At 33.2% G+C, this 14,243-nt stretch overlaps 2 protein-coding genes across 2 annotated transcripts; both read left to right on the top strand.

The window, feature by feature from the left end:
• Positions 1 to 92: 92 nt before the first annotated feature.
• Positions 93 to 4,297, top strand: LOC100785912 (probable GMP synthase [glutamine-hydrolyzing]). Its single transcript, XM_003549496.5, has 5 exons — positions 93 to 1,385; positions 2,033 to 2,090; positions 2,187 to 2,270; positions 2,428 to 2,569; positions 3,600 to 4,297. Exons 1-5 carry the CDS (start codon positions 917 to 919, stop codon positions 3,966 to 3,968), a joined length of 1,122 nt encoding a protein of 373 aa, XP_003549544.1. The 5' UTR covers positions 93 to 916; the 3' UTR covers positions 3,969 to 4,297.
• A 641-nt stretch (positions 4,298 to 4,938) lies between these two features.
• LOC100797187 (leucine aminopeptidase 1) lies at positions 4,939 to 12,450 on the top strand. The gene is made up of 11 exons (XM_006600480.4): positions 4,939 to 5,056; positions 7,405 to 8,021; positions 8,268 to 8,682; positions 8,775 to 8,969; positions 9,116 to 9,341; positions 10,012 to 10,138; positions 10,503 to 10,598; positions 10,888 to 10,965; positions 11,328 to 11,388; positions 11,606 to 11,793; positions 12,123 to 12,450. The coding sequence occupies exons 2-11, from the start codon at positions 7,833 to 7,835 to the stop codon at positions 12,258 to 12,260; spliced, it is 1,713 nt and encodes a 570-aa protein (XP_006600543.1). The 5' UTR covers positions 4,939 to 5,056; positions 7,405 to 7,832; the 3' UTR covers positions 12,261 to 12,450.
• Positions 12,451 to 14,243: the final 1,793 nt, after the last annotated feature.

Genomic DNA, 14,243 nt, shown 5'->3' with positions numbered 1-14,243 from the left:
CAATAAATAAATCTATTTGAAAGAATAAAATATAAAATATAGTACCATATTTTTTTAATTCTTACCAAACTTGACTTTAAATAATTTCGTTTTCTAAAGGCTGATACTTGCGTCACTAGGCGTTCTTACTTCTTACTCTCCCCATTGTCTCACTTCATCTCATCTCCCACATTTTTTTTTTCTGTATCTTCGTTTGTTTTGATCAAACTTCTCTTTCTCTCTCTTCAATCTTCAACGTTTCTGTTATTCTCACTCCCAAACCTCACTCCTTTTCCCGGAAAATTTCTTTTTTTGCTATTTTTCTGGGAAAGAAAAAGAAAAAGGAAACAAAATAAACGAAGCATGAATTCAGCTGAGGAATGCGTGTAAGCGAGGTTGCAGTGCTGAGAGCAACCTCCTTCTCCACAATGCAGAATGCAATCTCAACGTTTGGAGACTCTTTCAACCTCATTTCCAAACCCACCACTCCTACAGTGCAACTAGGCTTAAACCCTAGCTTTTGCTCAAAAGGGTCAACAACTTGATCCTGTTGTGTCAGCAGCACCCACCGCCAGCTTCAACCTTTCTGGGTTTTGAGCTGATTTCGGAATCTGGGTATCAGAGGAATGCGGGTTTGGTCTCTCAATGCCTCTCAAATTGCAAGCTTTGGATGTGTTTTCAGAGATACCGAGTTAGTGCATATTTGAGATCTATTTAGAAACCCACATCACTGCACACCAGGTGTTCGCCAAAAGTTTCAGTGATCAAGCTTTCTATTGAGTCTTAAGCTTCCAAGAGTGGTGTTTCTGTGAGTTTTTCTGGGTAGCTGATGGATAGTTAGAAGGAAAAAAAAAAAAAAAAGAAGACAGAATTCTCTGAAGTGGTGAGTGGTGAAGTAACAAACAAAAAAGGAAATTGAACCAAAAAAATAGTGTCAATGTCAGGTCCTAGATTGAGGTCTATGAATGTTGGTGACTCAGAGGCTGCAAGGCCTGTGTTTGGACCAGCTGGGAACAAGACAGGGTCATTGAGTTCTCGGAAAACAGCTTCAAAGCCACTGAGGAAAGCTGAGAAATTGTACAACGAGGCCAAAGAGAAGAAGAAGTCCTATGAAATGTCTTCGGTTGTGGCTTCTCCTCAGTCACATTCTGCTAGTGTTCTGCGCCGGCATGAGCAGTTGCTGCATTGTAACTTGTCTCTCAATGCGTCGTGCTCGTCTGATGCATCCACTGACTCGTTTCATAGCCGGGCTTCTACTGGAAGATTGACTCGGTCTAATAGCTTGGGTTGTACAAGGAAGCGCTCCGTGTCAAAGCCTAGGAGTGTTGCTTCTGATGGAGTGTTGGAATCTCCTCCTCACGGTTCACAATCCAAGAAGAGGTGTGCTTGGATCACTCCTAATACTGGTTCGTATTCTTCTCCATCTTCTTTCACTTCCTCCATATTTATACCAAGAAGACTTGTTATGCTGTGATGCTAAGTTGGTTTTACTATAAGCCTTTTAAATTTTGATAGTTTCTGTTGTCTGGTCTTGTTGGTGCTCATATTGTTGTAGTGTGAATTGTATGATTCTCACTTGGTTTCAATGTGAATTTCAGTGTTTGAAGTTTGAGATTTATTTACTTTAAAAATTGAATGTATAGTTCCGTTTAATGTCATTGTATTCTTTCAGATATAAATTAATGTGAAATGAGAGTGGAGTTGGGCTTGTTAATTTAAGATGTTGAGTTCTTCTCATTTGCTTGAAATGTAATACAACATGCATGTGTTTGTAGCTGAAGCCAGTGTAATAGAACATGCAACGGATGTATGTTTTTTTTTTTTTTCTGTGGATTTTAGTTGATATTTTTCAACTATTAAAGAGAAAATTGGGAATCTTAAGTGAATGTATGGTATGAACCAGATATAGGTTGATAGTGGTGGAGATGAATGCACGCTAGCCACACCTTTCTTGGAAATTCCTCTATAATTCTTGTTTTGAGTTTTAAGTTCTGAACTAAATTGGCTTTTTTCAAAGTTTTATTTCCTAACTAAGTTTACCTATTGATATTAGAACCATGTTATGCTACCTTCCATGACGAAGAATGGGGAGTTCCAGTACACGATGACAAGTAAGTGATCCACAAAAATCAATCTTGTTATAATGGCTGGAAAAGGAATCTGTCTTTTGCTGTTATATTTTTCTTGACGCTCTTTATCTTGTGTAGGAAACTATTTGAGCTTCTTGTTCTTTCAAGTGCACTGTCTGAACTCTCTTGGCCAGCTATTCTAAGCAAGAGGCACATTTTTAGGTATTACCTCTGTAGATTTTCTAAATTTATTTTATTTTTTAGAATTATTATTATCCATTCTTAGCCTCAAACCCGTACCAGTTGGCTGCTACCTCGGCTGTCGCCCATTATTTTCTTTGACTGTTCACATTATTTTTGTTAACAAAGTTCATTGCAGGGAAGTTTTTGTTGACTTTGATCCAGTTGCTGTCTCAAAATTTAATGAGAAGAAGATAATGGCACCGGGATCCACTGCAAGCTCCTTACTTTCTGACCTTAAATTGCGTGCTATAATTGAGAATGCACGTCAAATATCAAAGGTATATTAGTTTTCTCATGACTTTTGCAACCTTTCATATTGGAATATGCAAACTCTTGGGTTGGTCATGATTACTTATTGATTGCTGGACCATTGAAAGACAATATTACAGCCTTGGTGTTATTTCACCGTCATATCCTAAATTAATTCTTCTGTATTGGGTGTCCCTGGATTTAATAACATGTCCAGGGAACAAGTGATCTAGGTGGTACTACTTGGTACTTCCTTATTTATGATCTATGAATTGAGAGGAATATTGGGGTCCCTTCCTGTTTATCCTTATTAGGATATGGTAGTTAGGAGCATAATCATCTACTTAATATTTTTTTGAGTTTGGAAGCCTTTTTTTCTTCTTCTAAAATTAATAGCTTTATTTTCTGCATTGATCTTTAGGGGAAATACCTAAAAAGAAAATCAAGTCTGAATTTTGTTCAAACTGCGTCTGTATTTGCCAAAATAGGGAGACACTTGAACTTAAATGCTAGATTTCATAACAATCGGGGCAAACAGGATAATTCAATTCTGTTTTGATAATTAACGCATTTTGTTCTCTTTTTAAGAAAGATTGGAGTTGCCCTGGGATCTATTGAGTTTTCTGCAAAATCAATTAAAGAACTTTATATTTTCTTCCCATTTACCCCCACATTGATCAACTGAATGACTTAAAATTGGTGTTTAATGGTCATTTGTTCAGGTAGGTTAGGTAATAAAGATAATTGGGTTGTGGTCCTGACCCTTATTCAATTTGTATGACCCATATGGGACAAACCATGATAGTAATCCACTGTACAGCCTGAGCTTCTTTTATTCTAATTTTCAACAATGATATGCAACCTAATTATTTTTATTCTCTAACCAGCCAGCGTGCTTAGCTGGTATGTCCCAAGTCACCTATCAGTCTTGATACTTTTCCAAACAAAACACTACAATGCCCTTTTTTCACTGAACTGCCATAATTGCATTTTGCACAATTTGCTCCATGGTTATGATTATCATTGCAACTAACTTTTTGCAGGTTTTACTGATGCCAGGTCATAGAAGAGTTTGGGTCATTTGACAAGTATATTTGGAGTTTTGTGAACCATAAGCCTATAATTAGCAGATTCCGATATCCTCGACAGGTTCCTGTAAAAACACCAAAAGCTGATGTTATTAGCAAAGACCTGGTGAGAAGAGGTTTCCGAGGTGTGGGTCCCACTGTCATATACTCCTTCATGCAGGTTGTGGGGTTAACAAATGACCACCTCATCAGTTGCTTCAGATTCCAAGATTGTATGGCTGCTGCAGAAGGGAAGGAAGAGAATGCCATCAAGGATGATGCTCAACAAAAGGAGCGTGATCATGTGATGGAATCTGATCTGTCCATTGCCATCGACAATTTGAGTTTATCCTCAGAGTGAATGACCGACGACTCAACAATTGTCTTGGCTGATATAGATCCTGGTTCTATTGGCAGTTCATCTGGTAGACCAAATTCATACTACTTAGGCCTTAGATTGAAGAGTCATGATGGAGGAGAACTTATGTACCCATCTCATGAAATCCCTGAAACTGAAAGCATAATTAGTTTAGTTGAATTAAATCAACTGAGTACCTAACTACCCATGCTGTTGTATGTGGCTTCTTGAGGGAGGCCTTAACAAATTGTTGTACAATTTTTTGTACAGTAAAAAATATCGGACGATTAGAAATATCTTTTATTAAGCCAGTGGCATCAGGTGATAGATAACCTTGCTCTTTGTTACCATCTCAATTTTTTTATGGGTAAATGTTAATTATTGGCAAATATTAATTATTAGGATTGTTAGTCTTTGTTACCGTCTCATTCTCATTACAGTTACATCACTGTTCATGCATGCATTGCCTTGGTTAGCTAGAGTTTGAACTGATTGATAGTCCCACTTGTGATGGATGACAATGATAGAACAGTGGCGTTTGTTTATTTGTCACCTTGGCAGCAAGACTACTCATGATAGATATGTTTGCTACGTTTGGATTCCACCAACAGTGGTGGGGCATTGCTTGGTCTCTGAAAATGATAATTGTGACGGATTGTGGCTTGTCACCAACAATGTCTCCTACCTCTTTCTGCTCCATTTTCTTTCTCAACCTTACGCAATACCTTTTTGGCTCGTTTTTTCTAGTAACCAACAAGTTGATGGGTAGATTCCTGGAGACAGTTTCTCTCATAATTATCTCACGTTAGTCTGAGGTTTGTTTGTCATCAACCTTCTGTTTACCTCCAAAAATAAAAAAATCTAATTTTGCTGTGTCTTTTTGCTCTAGTAACTTGTATAAACGGACAAAATAGAAAAAAACCCAATTCCAATTACTATAAATTTACGAAATCTTTAAAAATTTCAATGTTGTGGTGGTGTCTCTTTTAGTCTTTTACAATTCTTGAGAATAATGACTTTTTTTGTCTCTGTGTACATGAGCTCATAATTTTCTGCGTGTGAAGACAGCTGCAGAAGCGCAAGTCCACAAGGTAAGGAATCTTTGATTTATATTTTCCATGATGACAGCTAAATCACTCTTAACATTAGCAGAAAACGGATAGCATATTATTGAGTCACCACAATCAAAGGGAAGGTGTTATCTATGTCTGCATGTATAGCCATTTACATTTTACCACAAACATTACAAAATCTACAACTTAACAGACCTTTACTACCATGAGATAGATATATCATAAGCCAAAATCCTTTGTAAGATTCGAAAATGACGTCTTCTCTTCAACAGAAGGCAAACTTAGCAATAAATATAAGCATAACAACACTAGACTCAATTAATTTAGATTGGTCGTAAAAGAATATTTTCTATATATGATTCATATATTGTCCACTGGCTATAGCCTCTATGGCCACAACTGAGAACATTTTAGAGTATTTCTAATAATATCTCTACCTGTTAAATATAACAATACCAGCCATTTCGAACAACCAATAATCATAAATTCATAACTGAGATGAATAGAATGATTTTTCACAGACTAACATTTTATTGCCGGGAATAAAGCAATCAACACGGATTTTGAGGGAAAATAGAGTACCATGGGCTGGGGAAACCAATTAGATCTCCATAGTCCTATTTAAGTGTCAAAATTAACTAAATTACTTAATATTTCATTTAATGAGCTGTTTAACTCAGTAAAATTATTATAGTTTGTTTGCGTAAACTTTTCTATGAGCATTGAGAAGAACATTTTGAAGGAAAAATGAAAGAAAAAAAAAAATCTCCATAAGTTAAAATTAACATGCATAAGGTTCAAATTAACTTCTAAAGGCCTTCAAAAAAAAAAATTAACTTCTAAAAAACTAACATGAGAAATTATTTATAAAATTAACTTTCTAAAAGCCTTTAAATTTTGCTGTTTCACAGACTCATTATAACTTTATGGAGAAGCATTTTTTTATTTTATTTTATTTTATTTTCTTCTCCTATAAATACTTTTGTAAAAGTTTATCCTCCAAGCAGGTCCTAAATTATGTAATGAAATATTACACAAATAAAAAATAACTACACAATGGAAACTAATTTTCGTTGTATATTTCAGATGAAATACAAAATTAAAACTAATATCTGTTATGTATTATAGGTTGACACCTCCCTATATATTTCCACTAAAATACATTACAAAAAATTCTTTCCATTGTTTATTATAGGTTGACAACTTATATTTTTTCCACTGAAATACGTAATGGAAATTAGTTTTTGTTGTGTATTTGGTATACATACACAACGAAAACTAGTTCATGTTGTATGGTGATTTTGTAAAAAGAAAAAGGTGGAGAGTTTGAATATCAAACAGGAAATGTCAATACATTTTGTAGTTACATTCCGAAAGACAAAAAGGGAATACGAGAAGCAGCTAAATTCTCCTTTTGTTCTCACTTTTATTACAAAACCCCAATTAAGCTAATTTTAAGCGTCCCAAATAAAAAAACCTGCCGGCCCAAAACTGACATTTCAGTCACGTGGCATGTAAAACAACCTAATTTGATACTCAGCCCAAAACTTCTCTCTCTCTTTTTTTTATGGTTTTGACAAACAGCCCATAGTCTCATGGAAATAAATATGAACAATTAAAAAATCTACCATTTGTACTTATTTATCAAAAGAATGATCTTATCTAAAAAAAATCAAAAGAATGATTATATAATAAATAGTAGTGGGATACACGTATTATATATATATATATATATATATATATATATATATATATATATATATATATATATATATATATATAAAGAATTTATCATTCATTTTTTTAATCTAATAATTAAGATTAACTATTTATTATTACTATTAAATCTTGCTTTTGGAGTAAGTGAAAATCTACACACACAAATATATATTAAACTTGAAACATTATCCTACTTACAAACACGTGATGACCGGATAATTTCTATTTATATGATTTGTATAAAATCTTTTTTTTATTATTATAAATTAGAAAAGAATGATGGTGTATCATCCTATCAATGCAGTGATATATTTCTATAAAAAAAATGTCAATTCTTTCAATATTCTATAGAGTAGATATTAAATGAAAAAAAATTAATGTATTAAATATTTTAAAAGCATAAAATAAATCAATCATTTCTTTAATTAACAATTAAGAAAACTTGTAAAAAAAATTGTAAAAATTTCATGTTTAAATCATATAAAATAAACAGTTATTAGTTTTTTTATCACCTGAAATTCATATATATATATATATATATATATATATTAATTTTTTAAATCATATTAGTCATACTTTTCTTTTTTAATTTTTGTTGCTGAAATTGATATTTTTTTCATTATACAATATTTTTTTATTGACAACAGTGCCGCATCAAGAGTTCTGACAAAGCATCCAATGGAAAGCATCAGAGCAAACCAAAAATGGCAATAGGAAAGAAAGTCTCTTGTCAGCTTGTCTCATTACTCATCTTTCCAAAAGGAAGAAAAATACTAATAAAGTGAAGAATAACTCTACTTGTCTTGAGTAAAAAAAAAACTCTATTTCTCTATGAAATTTATTATTAACTTTTTTATTTATTAAATATAATTTTTTAAAATATTTTTTTTAATATCGAAAACATTTAATTTTTATTTAATATTTTTTTCTAAAAAATGATCTTTCATTGAAAGACAATCTTTCGGATTATTAAAAACAATAACATTTTTTTAAAATTTAATTATTTTTTTCATCTCAACACTTTAGCATTTTTTTTTTCTCTTATAATTTATAACGTACACTCTCCCACACCGAAATGGCAGCCATTGCTACTATCTTCGTTTCTTTCACAACCACTTCGTCTTCTCCGTTTCTCACTAGACTCACATCGCGCCTCCATTTCGCTGCATTCCCTCTGCGTTCTCCAACGAGGAAACTCATGTCGCACACTCTCGCACGTGCCACTCTCGGTCTCACACATCCTTCTAACATCGAAACACCCAAGGTCAGTCTAAACTCGTTAACTAGTTTTTCTCATTCAATCTAACGTGCCCAGGTTTTGTTTAACTCTTTATATGATTTAACGATGTAAAAAGTTAATAACTTGTGGATTTTCTCGTTGTGGGGGTTTACTTTAAATTTAACTTTTTTTAGGGGTGACTGATTGGATTTGAAATGTATTGGCGTATTTGTGTGTGTTTATTGATGTGATGCTGAAAAGGCGTTTTATGTTTGTGAAAATTCGTGGAAGATCTCTTTTGGTTCTAAGGATGTTGATGTGACGGAATGGAAAGGGGACATTCTGGCAGTGGGTGTTACGGAGAAAGATTTGGCTAGAGATGCAAACTCGAAGTTTGAGAATGTGATTTTGAGAAAGATCGACTCAAAGTTGGGTGGTTTATTAGCTGAAGCCTCTTCTGAAGAGGATTTCTCTGGCAAAGTTGGTCAGTCAACTGTTCTTAGAATTACAGGACTTGGATCAAAGAGGGTTGGATTGATTGGTCTTGGTCAGTCACCTTCCACTCCTTCACCTTTTAAGGGTCTTGGCGAGGCCGTTGTGGAGGCTGCCAAGTCTTCTCAAGCAAGCAGTGTTGCTGTCGTTCTTGCCTCTTCTGAAGGACTCTCTGCTCAATCAAAGCTTAGCACTGCTTATGCAATTGCTTCTGGTATTGAATTTGTGGTTTATATTTGGGTGATATATATAAAAGCTTGTGATTTGTAGTTATGCTTGACAATGTGCGGGCTTGAAATGTGCCAGGGGCTGTGCTGGGATTATTTGAAGATAATAGATACAAGTCAGAAGCAAAGAAATCAACACTTAGGTCCATTGATATTATTGGTCTTGGGATGGGACCTGAACTGGAGAAGAAACTGAAGTACGCAGGAGATGTTTCTTCCGGAATTATCTTTGGAAGGGAGCTTGTAAATTCTCCTGCTAATGTGCTCACACCAGGTTCATATGACACTTTGAATGTATATGATATGTGATTATTGTTCCTAGTTCTGTAGTTGCTTGGGGTGCAGTTGGCCAGTTTCATATCTGTGAGGGAATTTTGTTTCTCTAAAATTGATCAGTGCTTGATGATTTGTTTACCTCAGGGGTGTTGGCAGAAGAGGCAGCTAAGATTGCTTCTACCTACAGTGATGTTTTCACTGCTAAAATATTAAATGCCGAGCAATGTGCTGAATTAAAAATGGGATCCTATCTGGGTGTTGCTGCAGCCTCGGAAAATCCTCCTCATTTTATCCATCTATGTTACAAACCTCTGAGTGGACCTGTCAATGTCAAGTTGGCTTTAGTTGGCAAAGGTTTGACTTTTGACAGGTAAATAGGTGACCTATTTATCTATAACTCAATTAGAGAGTGATCAATCTGAAGTGGGATTTCCCTAGTGTGTTATCCATGGTTTTGATTTTTTGTATTATAACTTCAATCTGGTGTGACATTAAACATTATAACTTCAATTCATTATGATGTTGTAACTCCATAACAGGGATTTTCCCTAGTGATCAATTGGTTTGATTTCAGTATTATAACTTCAATAAGAGAGTGATCAATCTGAAATGGGATTTCCATGTTTGACAAACCATTTTAGTTAACTTGTTGCTTATTTAACTAGTTTATAAGCTTATTTGACCAAAATAGAGATATTTGGTAAACAAACATATCTCACCTGCCTGTAGCAGTTTTTTAGATGTTAGTTGAGGCAGCTTTTGAGTTTTATAACTTATATATTTTTTTTTTCATTTTTATCTTCAATACTTTATTAAAATTTATCATTTATTATTTCCTTTAGTATATCACATTGTTTATCCTATTTTTTTAATTTTTTAATAAATATCTAGTAATTTATTTTCATAATTTCCTCCGCAATGTTAAAAGTCCTTATCATTTTAATTGATTCTTATTTAATATAATAAAATATCCATCATTATAATGAAAACGTCTATTTATCTCTTTAAATTATTATTTTATGTTGTCTGCATATTATTAGTGGTGGCTACAACATCAAGACTGGACCTGGCTGTTCAATTGAACTCATGAAATTTGATATGGGTGGTTCAGCAGCAGTTTTAGGAACAGCGAAAGCTCTTGGTCAAATCAAACCTCTAGGGGTGGAGGTCAGTCATTTATGTCAATAGTCATGTCTTTTTCTTTGCATAGAATAACATTTGGTTTGATTGATTGTTGCATGGTATCCTATGTTTTTCTATCTTTCAATGTTATGTCAAGGCTTTACTTAGGGGTGGTGATGGGTGGGATGTAGCAAATCAGGGGTTCATATACATAAAAGTGATAAAACCAATTGCACGTTTTGTCTCAGGCTCAGCTAATGTTTTCCATAATGAACTTATGGAATATGAATTTTCATTTCTTTTCTGGTGGCTAATTTGTTTAGAGTTCTGATGGAGATTGTGTAGTGTCTTTTGTGGTGTAGTAATGATAATGCATGCAATGCCCAGATTAAAAATCCTACATGTGCAGGTTCATTTTATTGTTGCAGCTTGTGAGAATATGATAAGTGGAACAGGTATGAGGCCTGGAGATATTGTCACAGCTTCAAATGGAAAGACTATAGAGGTGTGGATTTACTATATTTTTTATTTGTAGATTTTGTACATTAAATTTATGTTTTTTAATGTGATACTGACTCGTAGTATCTGGTGGATTTTGTTTCAGTTTCAGCCATTACTTTGCTGTATTTCTTATTTGTAAACAAATTAACTAATTTCAGTTGCATTGTATACATATGTTATATCAAAAATCAATTAATTGGAGTTTTGGCCTTGATGATTTATTTAATATAACATGTGTAGTACTTTACCCCGTTCTTGTACTGAGGATTTGATAGGCTTAACATCTTCCGTAGGTTAACAACACTGATGCTGAAGGTAGACTTACCCTGGCAGATGCTCTGGTATATGCTTGTAATCAAGGTGTTGAAAAGGTATAACATTACGCAGCCATGCATTCTTTCCATCCTTATAAATCATAAAAGCTCCAGGTCTCCCTCCCAAAAGATTTGCTTAGCATTTAAAATTTTATTTGCATGTTTGATAGATTTGTTGATTAATTATTTGATGAATTTATACAATTGTTATTCTTTAAAAATATCTGTAGGTAAGTTCAGTTCTTTATACAAAGATTGCTGAAAAGTGCTGACTTTGGGCATTTTATATTTACACACTTAACTCTATTGTCTTCATATTTTAGGTTTTTGGTTTCAATTTACATAAGCTTAATAATTGTTTCATAGGTGTACGGTTTGTTTTTAGAATGGTGCTAATGGGTTGGTCAACTGTTCTTCAGATTATTGACTTGGCAACCTTGACCGGGGCCTGCGTTGTTGCCCTTGGACCCTCAATTGCTGGTAATTATAAACTAAAATTCTATTATATCAAGTGTGAATCTGTTCTTTTTTTTAAGACCATATACCAATATTTGCTTGTAATAAACACAAAAGGGCCCTATATTTTAGTCGGCACCAAAAGCATTTGTATAAGCTCTGGTAGAGGCTGGACCTGAAAGGTATATCTCTTAAAATGCTTCTGAGTCCTGATTACTATTGCAAACTATTGTTTTTGAAGGTGTGTTTACACCCAGTGATGACCTAGCAAAGGAAGTTTTTGAAGCTTCTGATGTGAGTGGGGAGAAACTATGGAGGTTGCCATTGGAGGAAAGTTACTGGGAAACAATGAAATCAGGAGTTGCTGACATGTTGAACACTGGTGGTCGACAAGGTGGTGCTATTGTGGCTGCTCTCTTCTTAAAACAGGTTTGCACTAAATCATGATATAGATCATGTTATTTTCTGAATGATATATACTGCTATTTTTTCGCTCCATGTTTCCCCTAGTGATTGTGTTTCATCCAAACTTCGACAAGCAGTGTTCCACATAAAATGTGTGCACTGGTGCATGAACTATCCCAATGTGAAGTTTAAAATAATCATATACAAACCATTTATTTAAGGAGAATTATTGCTGGAAAAAAATAGATGCATTGTAAATATGGAAGTGTGTGTTTCTTAGTTGTCTGGCTTCTTGTTGTGTCGTTCCGCTGCACATTCATGTTAGCAGTTTCTGAAACAATTTTCCTTTACAGTTTGTTGATGAAAAGGTTCAATGGATGCACATTGACATGGCTGGTCCTGTGTGGAATGACAAGAAGCGTTCAGCAACAGGATTTGGCATTGCTACTTTAGTGGAATGGGTTTTGAAAAACGCTTCAAAGGCCAACTGAAATCTTCAAATCTTGTGACATCTGTGTGAAACACAGGATGGGATAAACTCATCTTGTGATGTTTCTGCTTCAATGGAGGTTTTGTTATATGAATAAGTTATTTAAAGGGATGGAAAATGTGGTAAGCCGAGGCATTTTTTAGTGTATTCGAATTTCTTTTTTTTAAATACAAAGAACAACCTTTTTGGTTTTTCACGTTTGCCAATAATCCAGTTTGCTTCTCATAGTTTGTTTTATTTACATTTTTCCATCGTCTTTCGCAATTGCATTAGTATCTCCTATGCAAAATTGTAGCCTTATTCTACGCCTTTAAAAAAGGTAATCAAAGGGATTCATTTTGGGGGTTATGCACGGTGATTCGGAAGCATGACTTGGAGGTAAAGAAAGATACATTTTTGTGATGTGATGTTATTTCAATTTGAATAACACTAATGAGAGAAGAGATATGCATAACATATTTAAAGAAAGAGACATTTTTGTGATGTGATGTTATTTCAATTTGAATAACATTAACGAGACAAGTGATATGCATAACATATTTAAAGAAAGAGACATTTTTGTGATGTGATGTTATTTCAATTTGAATAACACTAATGAGAGAAGTGATATGTATATTATTTTTTTGACAAAATTGCATTTTTATACCTCTAATTTGTTTTCAATTTTAATTTTGGTTTTCCTTTAAAATTGTTGACCAATTTTATTTTCTTATTTTATCCAATCACCCAATTTTGATCTCCCAATTTAGATATTGATTATTTCAAATAAATATTGAATGTTACGTGTCATATTCTTATTAGATGATTACTATCACGTGTCATGTTCTGATTGGTCCATAATAATAATGCATTTCATTTTCCATGGATTCGACATCCAATCAGAACATGACACATAACAGTCATCATCTAATAAAAACATGACACATGACAGTCAATATTTTTGTGTAACAATCAACATCCAATTCTAGATTGATTGGACAAAATAAGAAGACAAATTCGTCACTAATTTTAAAGGGGATCAAAATAAAAAATAGAGATAAAATGGGGGATCAAATTTGTAATTTTGCCTATATTTTTTACCTTTAGTTTTTTTTTTTCAAATATAAAAGACAATATAGAACCGAGAAGGGCAATGCGTGATTTAAAGTACTGGCTTCTTTGGTATGCAAATTAATTGATTTAAAAAAACGAAGTAAATAACTGTTAAGATGCCTGTTTTAAACTTGCTCTTATACGTAAATAGCAAAGGGAGAAGGGGGAATCATTTAAAATATGTTTTGCCATTGTCACCGATTGTCTTTAATATAGAATAAAATCTGAAAATAATCAACATTTGAAATTTTATAATTTATTTTTAAAATATTATATTTTATCTCAAGTATATCCTTACACAGTTAAATCAGAATTTTCAAATATCATTTAAAATACCCTTTTAATGAGGTTGGTGCCCGAAAAGAAAGAGATGGGTGGTATTTTTTTAATTTCATAATTTTTAATAAATTTTAACTAAAGATGTTGTTGCTATTAAAATATTTTAATTAATAAAGTAAACATGATAATCGTAAGGTAGTAGACATACAAAGTTACTTTAATAGCAATTGATGGCAATGATCTTAGATTAAGACCAAGATTAAAACTTTGAAAATGCTGTTTTGAATATATATAAAATAATTTGGTTTCAAACTAAGTTTTGCATAAAAGGGTGTATTCACATTGGGACAGTCCATTCGTTTGTCTACCATTCGGTTCTAAAAGATTTATGAGTATTTTAAAAAATACAATTCAACTACCTAGTCGTGTTTCTATGTGTATTTACAAATTTGTGCAAATAAGAGAGGAAAAATGATTTCAAAACTTAGAGCAATGAAAATCATAGAAAATAATTTAAGAACCAAAATCCAAAATTTAATAATTTTAGAAGGAGAAAAAACGTATTTAACCTTATTTATATAATTCTCTGACTTAAACAACATATTTTCTTCTA

This window comes from Glycine max, chromosome 17 (genome assembly GCF_000004515.6).
Source record: "Glycine max cultivar Williams 82 chromosome 17, Glycine_max_v4.0, whole genome shotgun sequence".
NCBI classification, from domain to species: Eukaryota; Viridiplantae; Streptophyta; class Magnoliopsida; order Fabales; family Fabaceae; genus Glycine; species Glycine max.
Note: the sequence above shows the minus strand (reverse complement) of the source record. Positions and strands in the feature narration are given on the sequence as shown.

What these genes read in the sequence shown, in the direction of transcription:
- LOC100785912 (XM_003549496.5), top strand. Translation starts at nt 917, where the DNA reads ATGTCAGGTCCTAGATTGAGGTCTATGAATGTTGGTGACTCAGAGGCT. An exon ending in AGCAAGAGGCACATTTTTAG is followed by an intron (nt 2,271 to 2,427) that starts GTATTACCTCTG and finishes AGTTCATTGCAG; the next exon opens with GGAAGTTTTTGTTGACTTTG. An exon ending in ATGCACGTCAAATATCAAAG is followed by an intron (nt 2,570 to 3,599) that starts GTATATTAGTTT and finishes TACTGATGCCAG; the next exon opens with GTCATAGAAGAGTTTGGGTC.
- LOC100797187 (XM_006600480.4), top strand. Translation starts at nt 7,833, where the DNA reads ATGGCAGCCATTGCTACTATCTTCGTTTCTTTCACAACCACTTCGTCT. An exon ending in TCAAACCTCTAGGGGTGGAG is followed by an intron (nt 10,139 to 10,502) that starts GTCAGTCATTTA and finishes CTACATGTGCAG; the next exon opens with GTTCATTTTATTGTTGCAGC. An exon ending in GTAATCAAGGTGTTGAAAAG is followed by an intron (nt 10,966 to 11,327) that starts GTATAACATTAC and finishes ACTGTTCTTCAG; the next exon opens with ATTATTGACTTGGCAACCTT.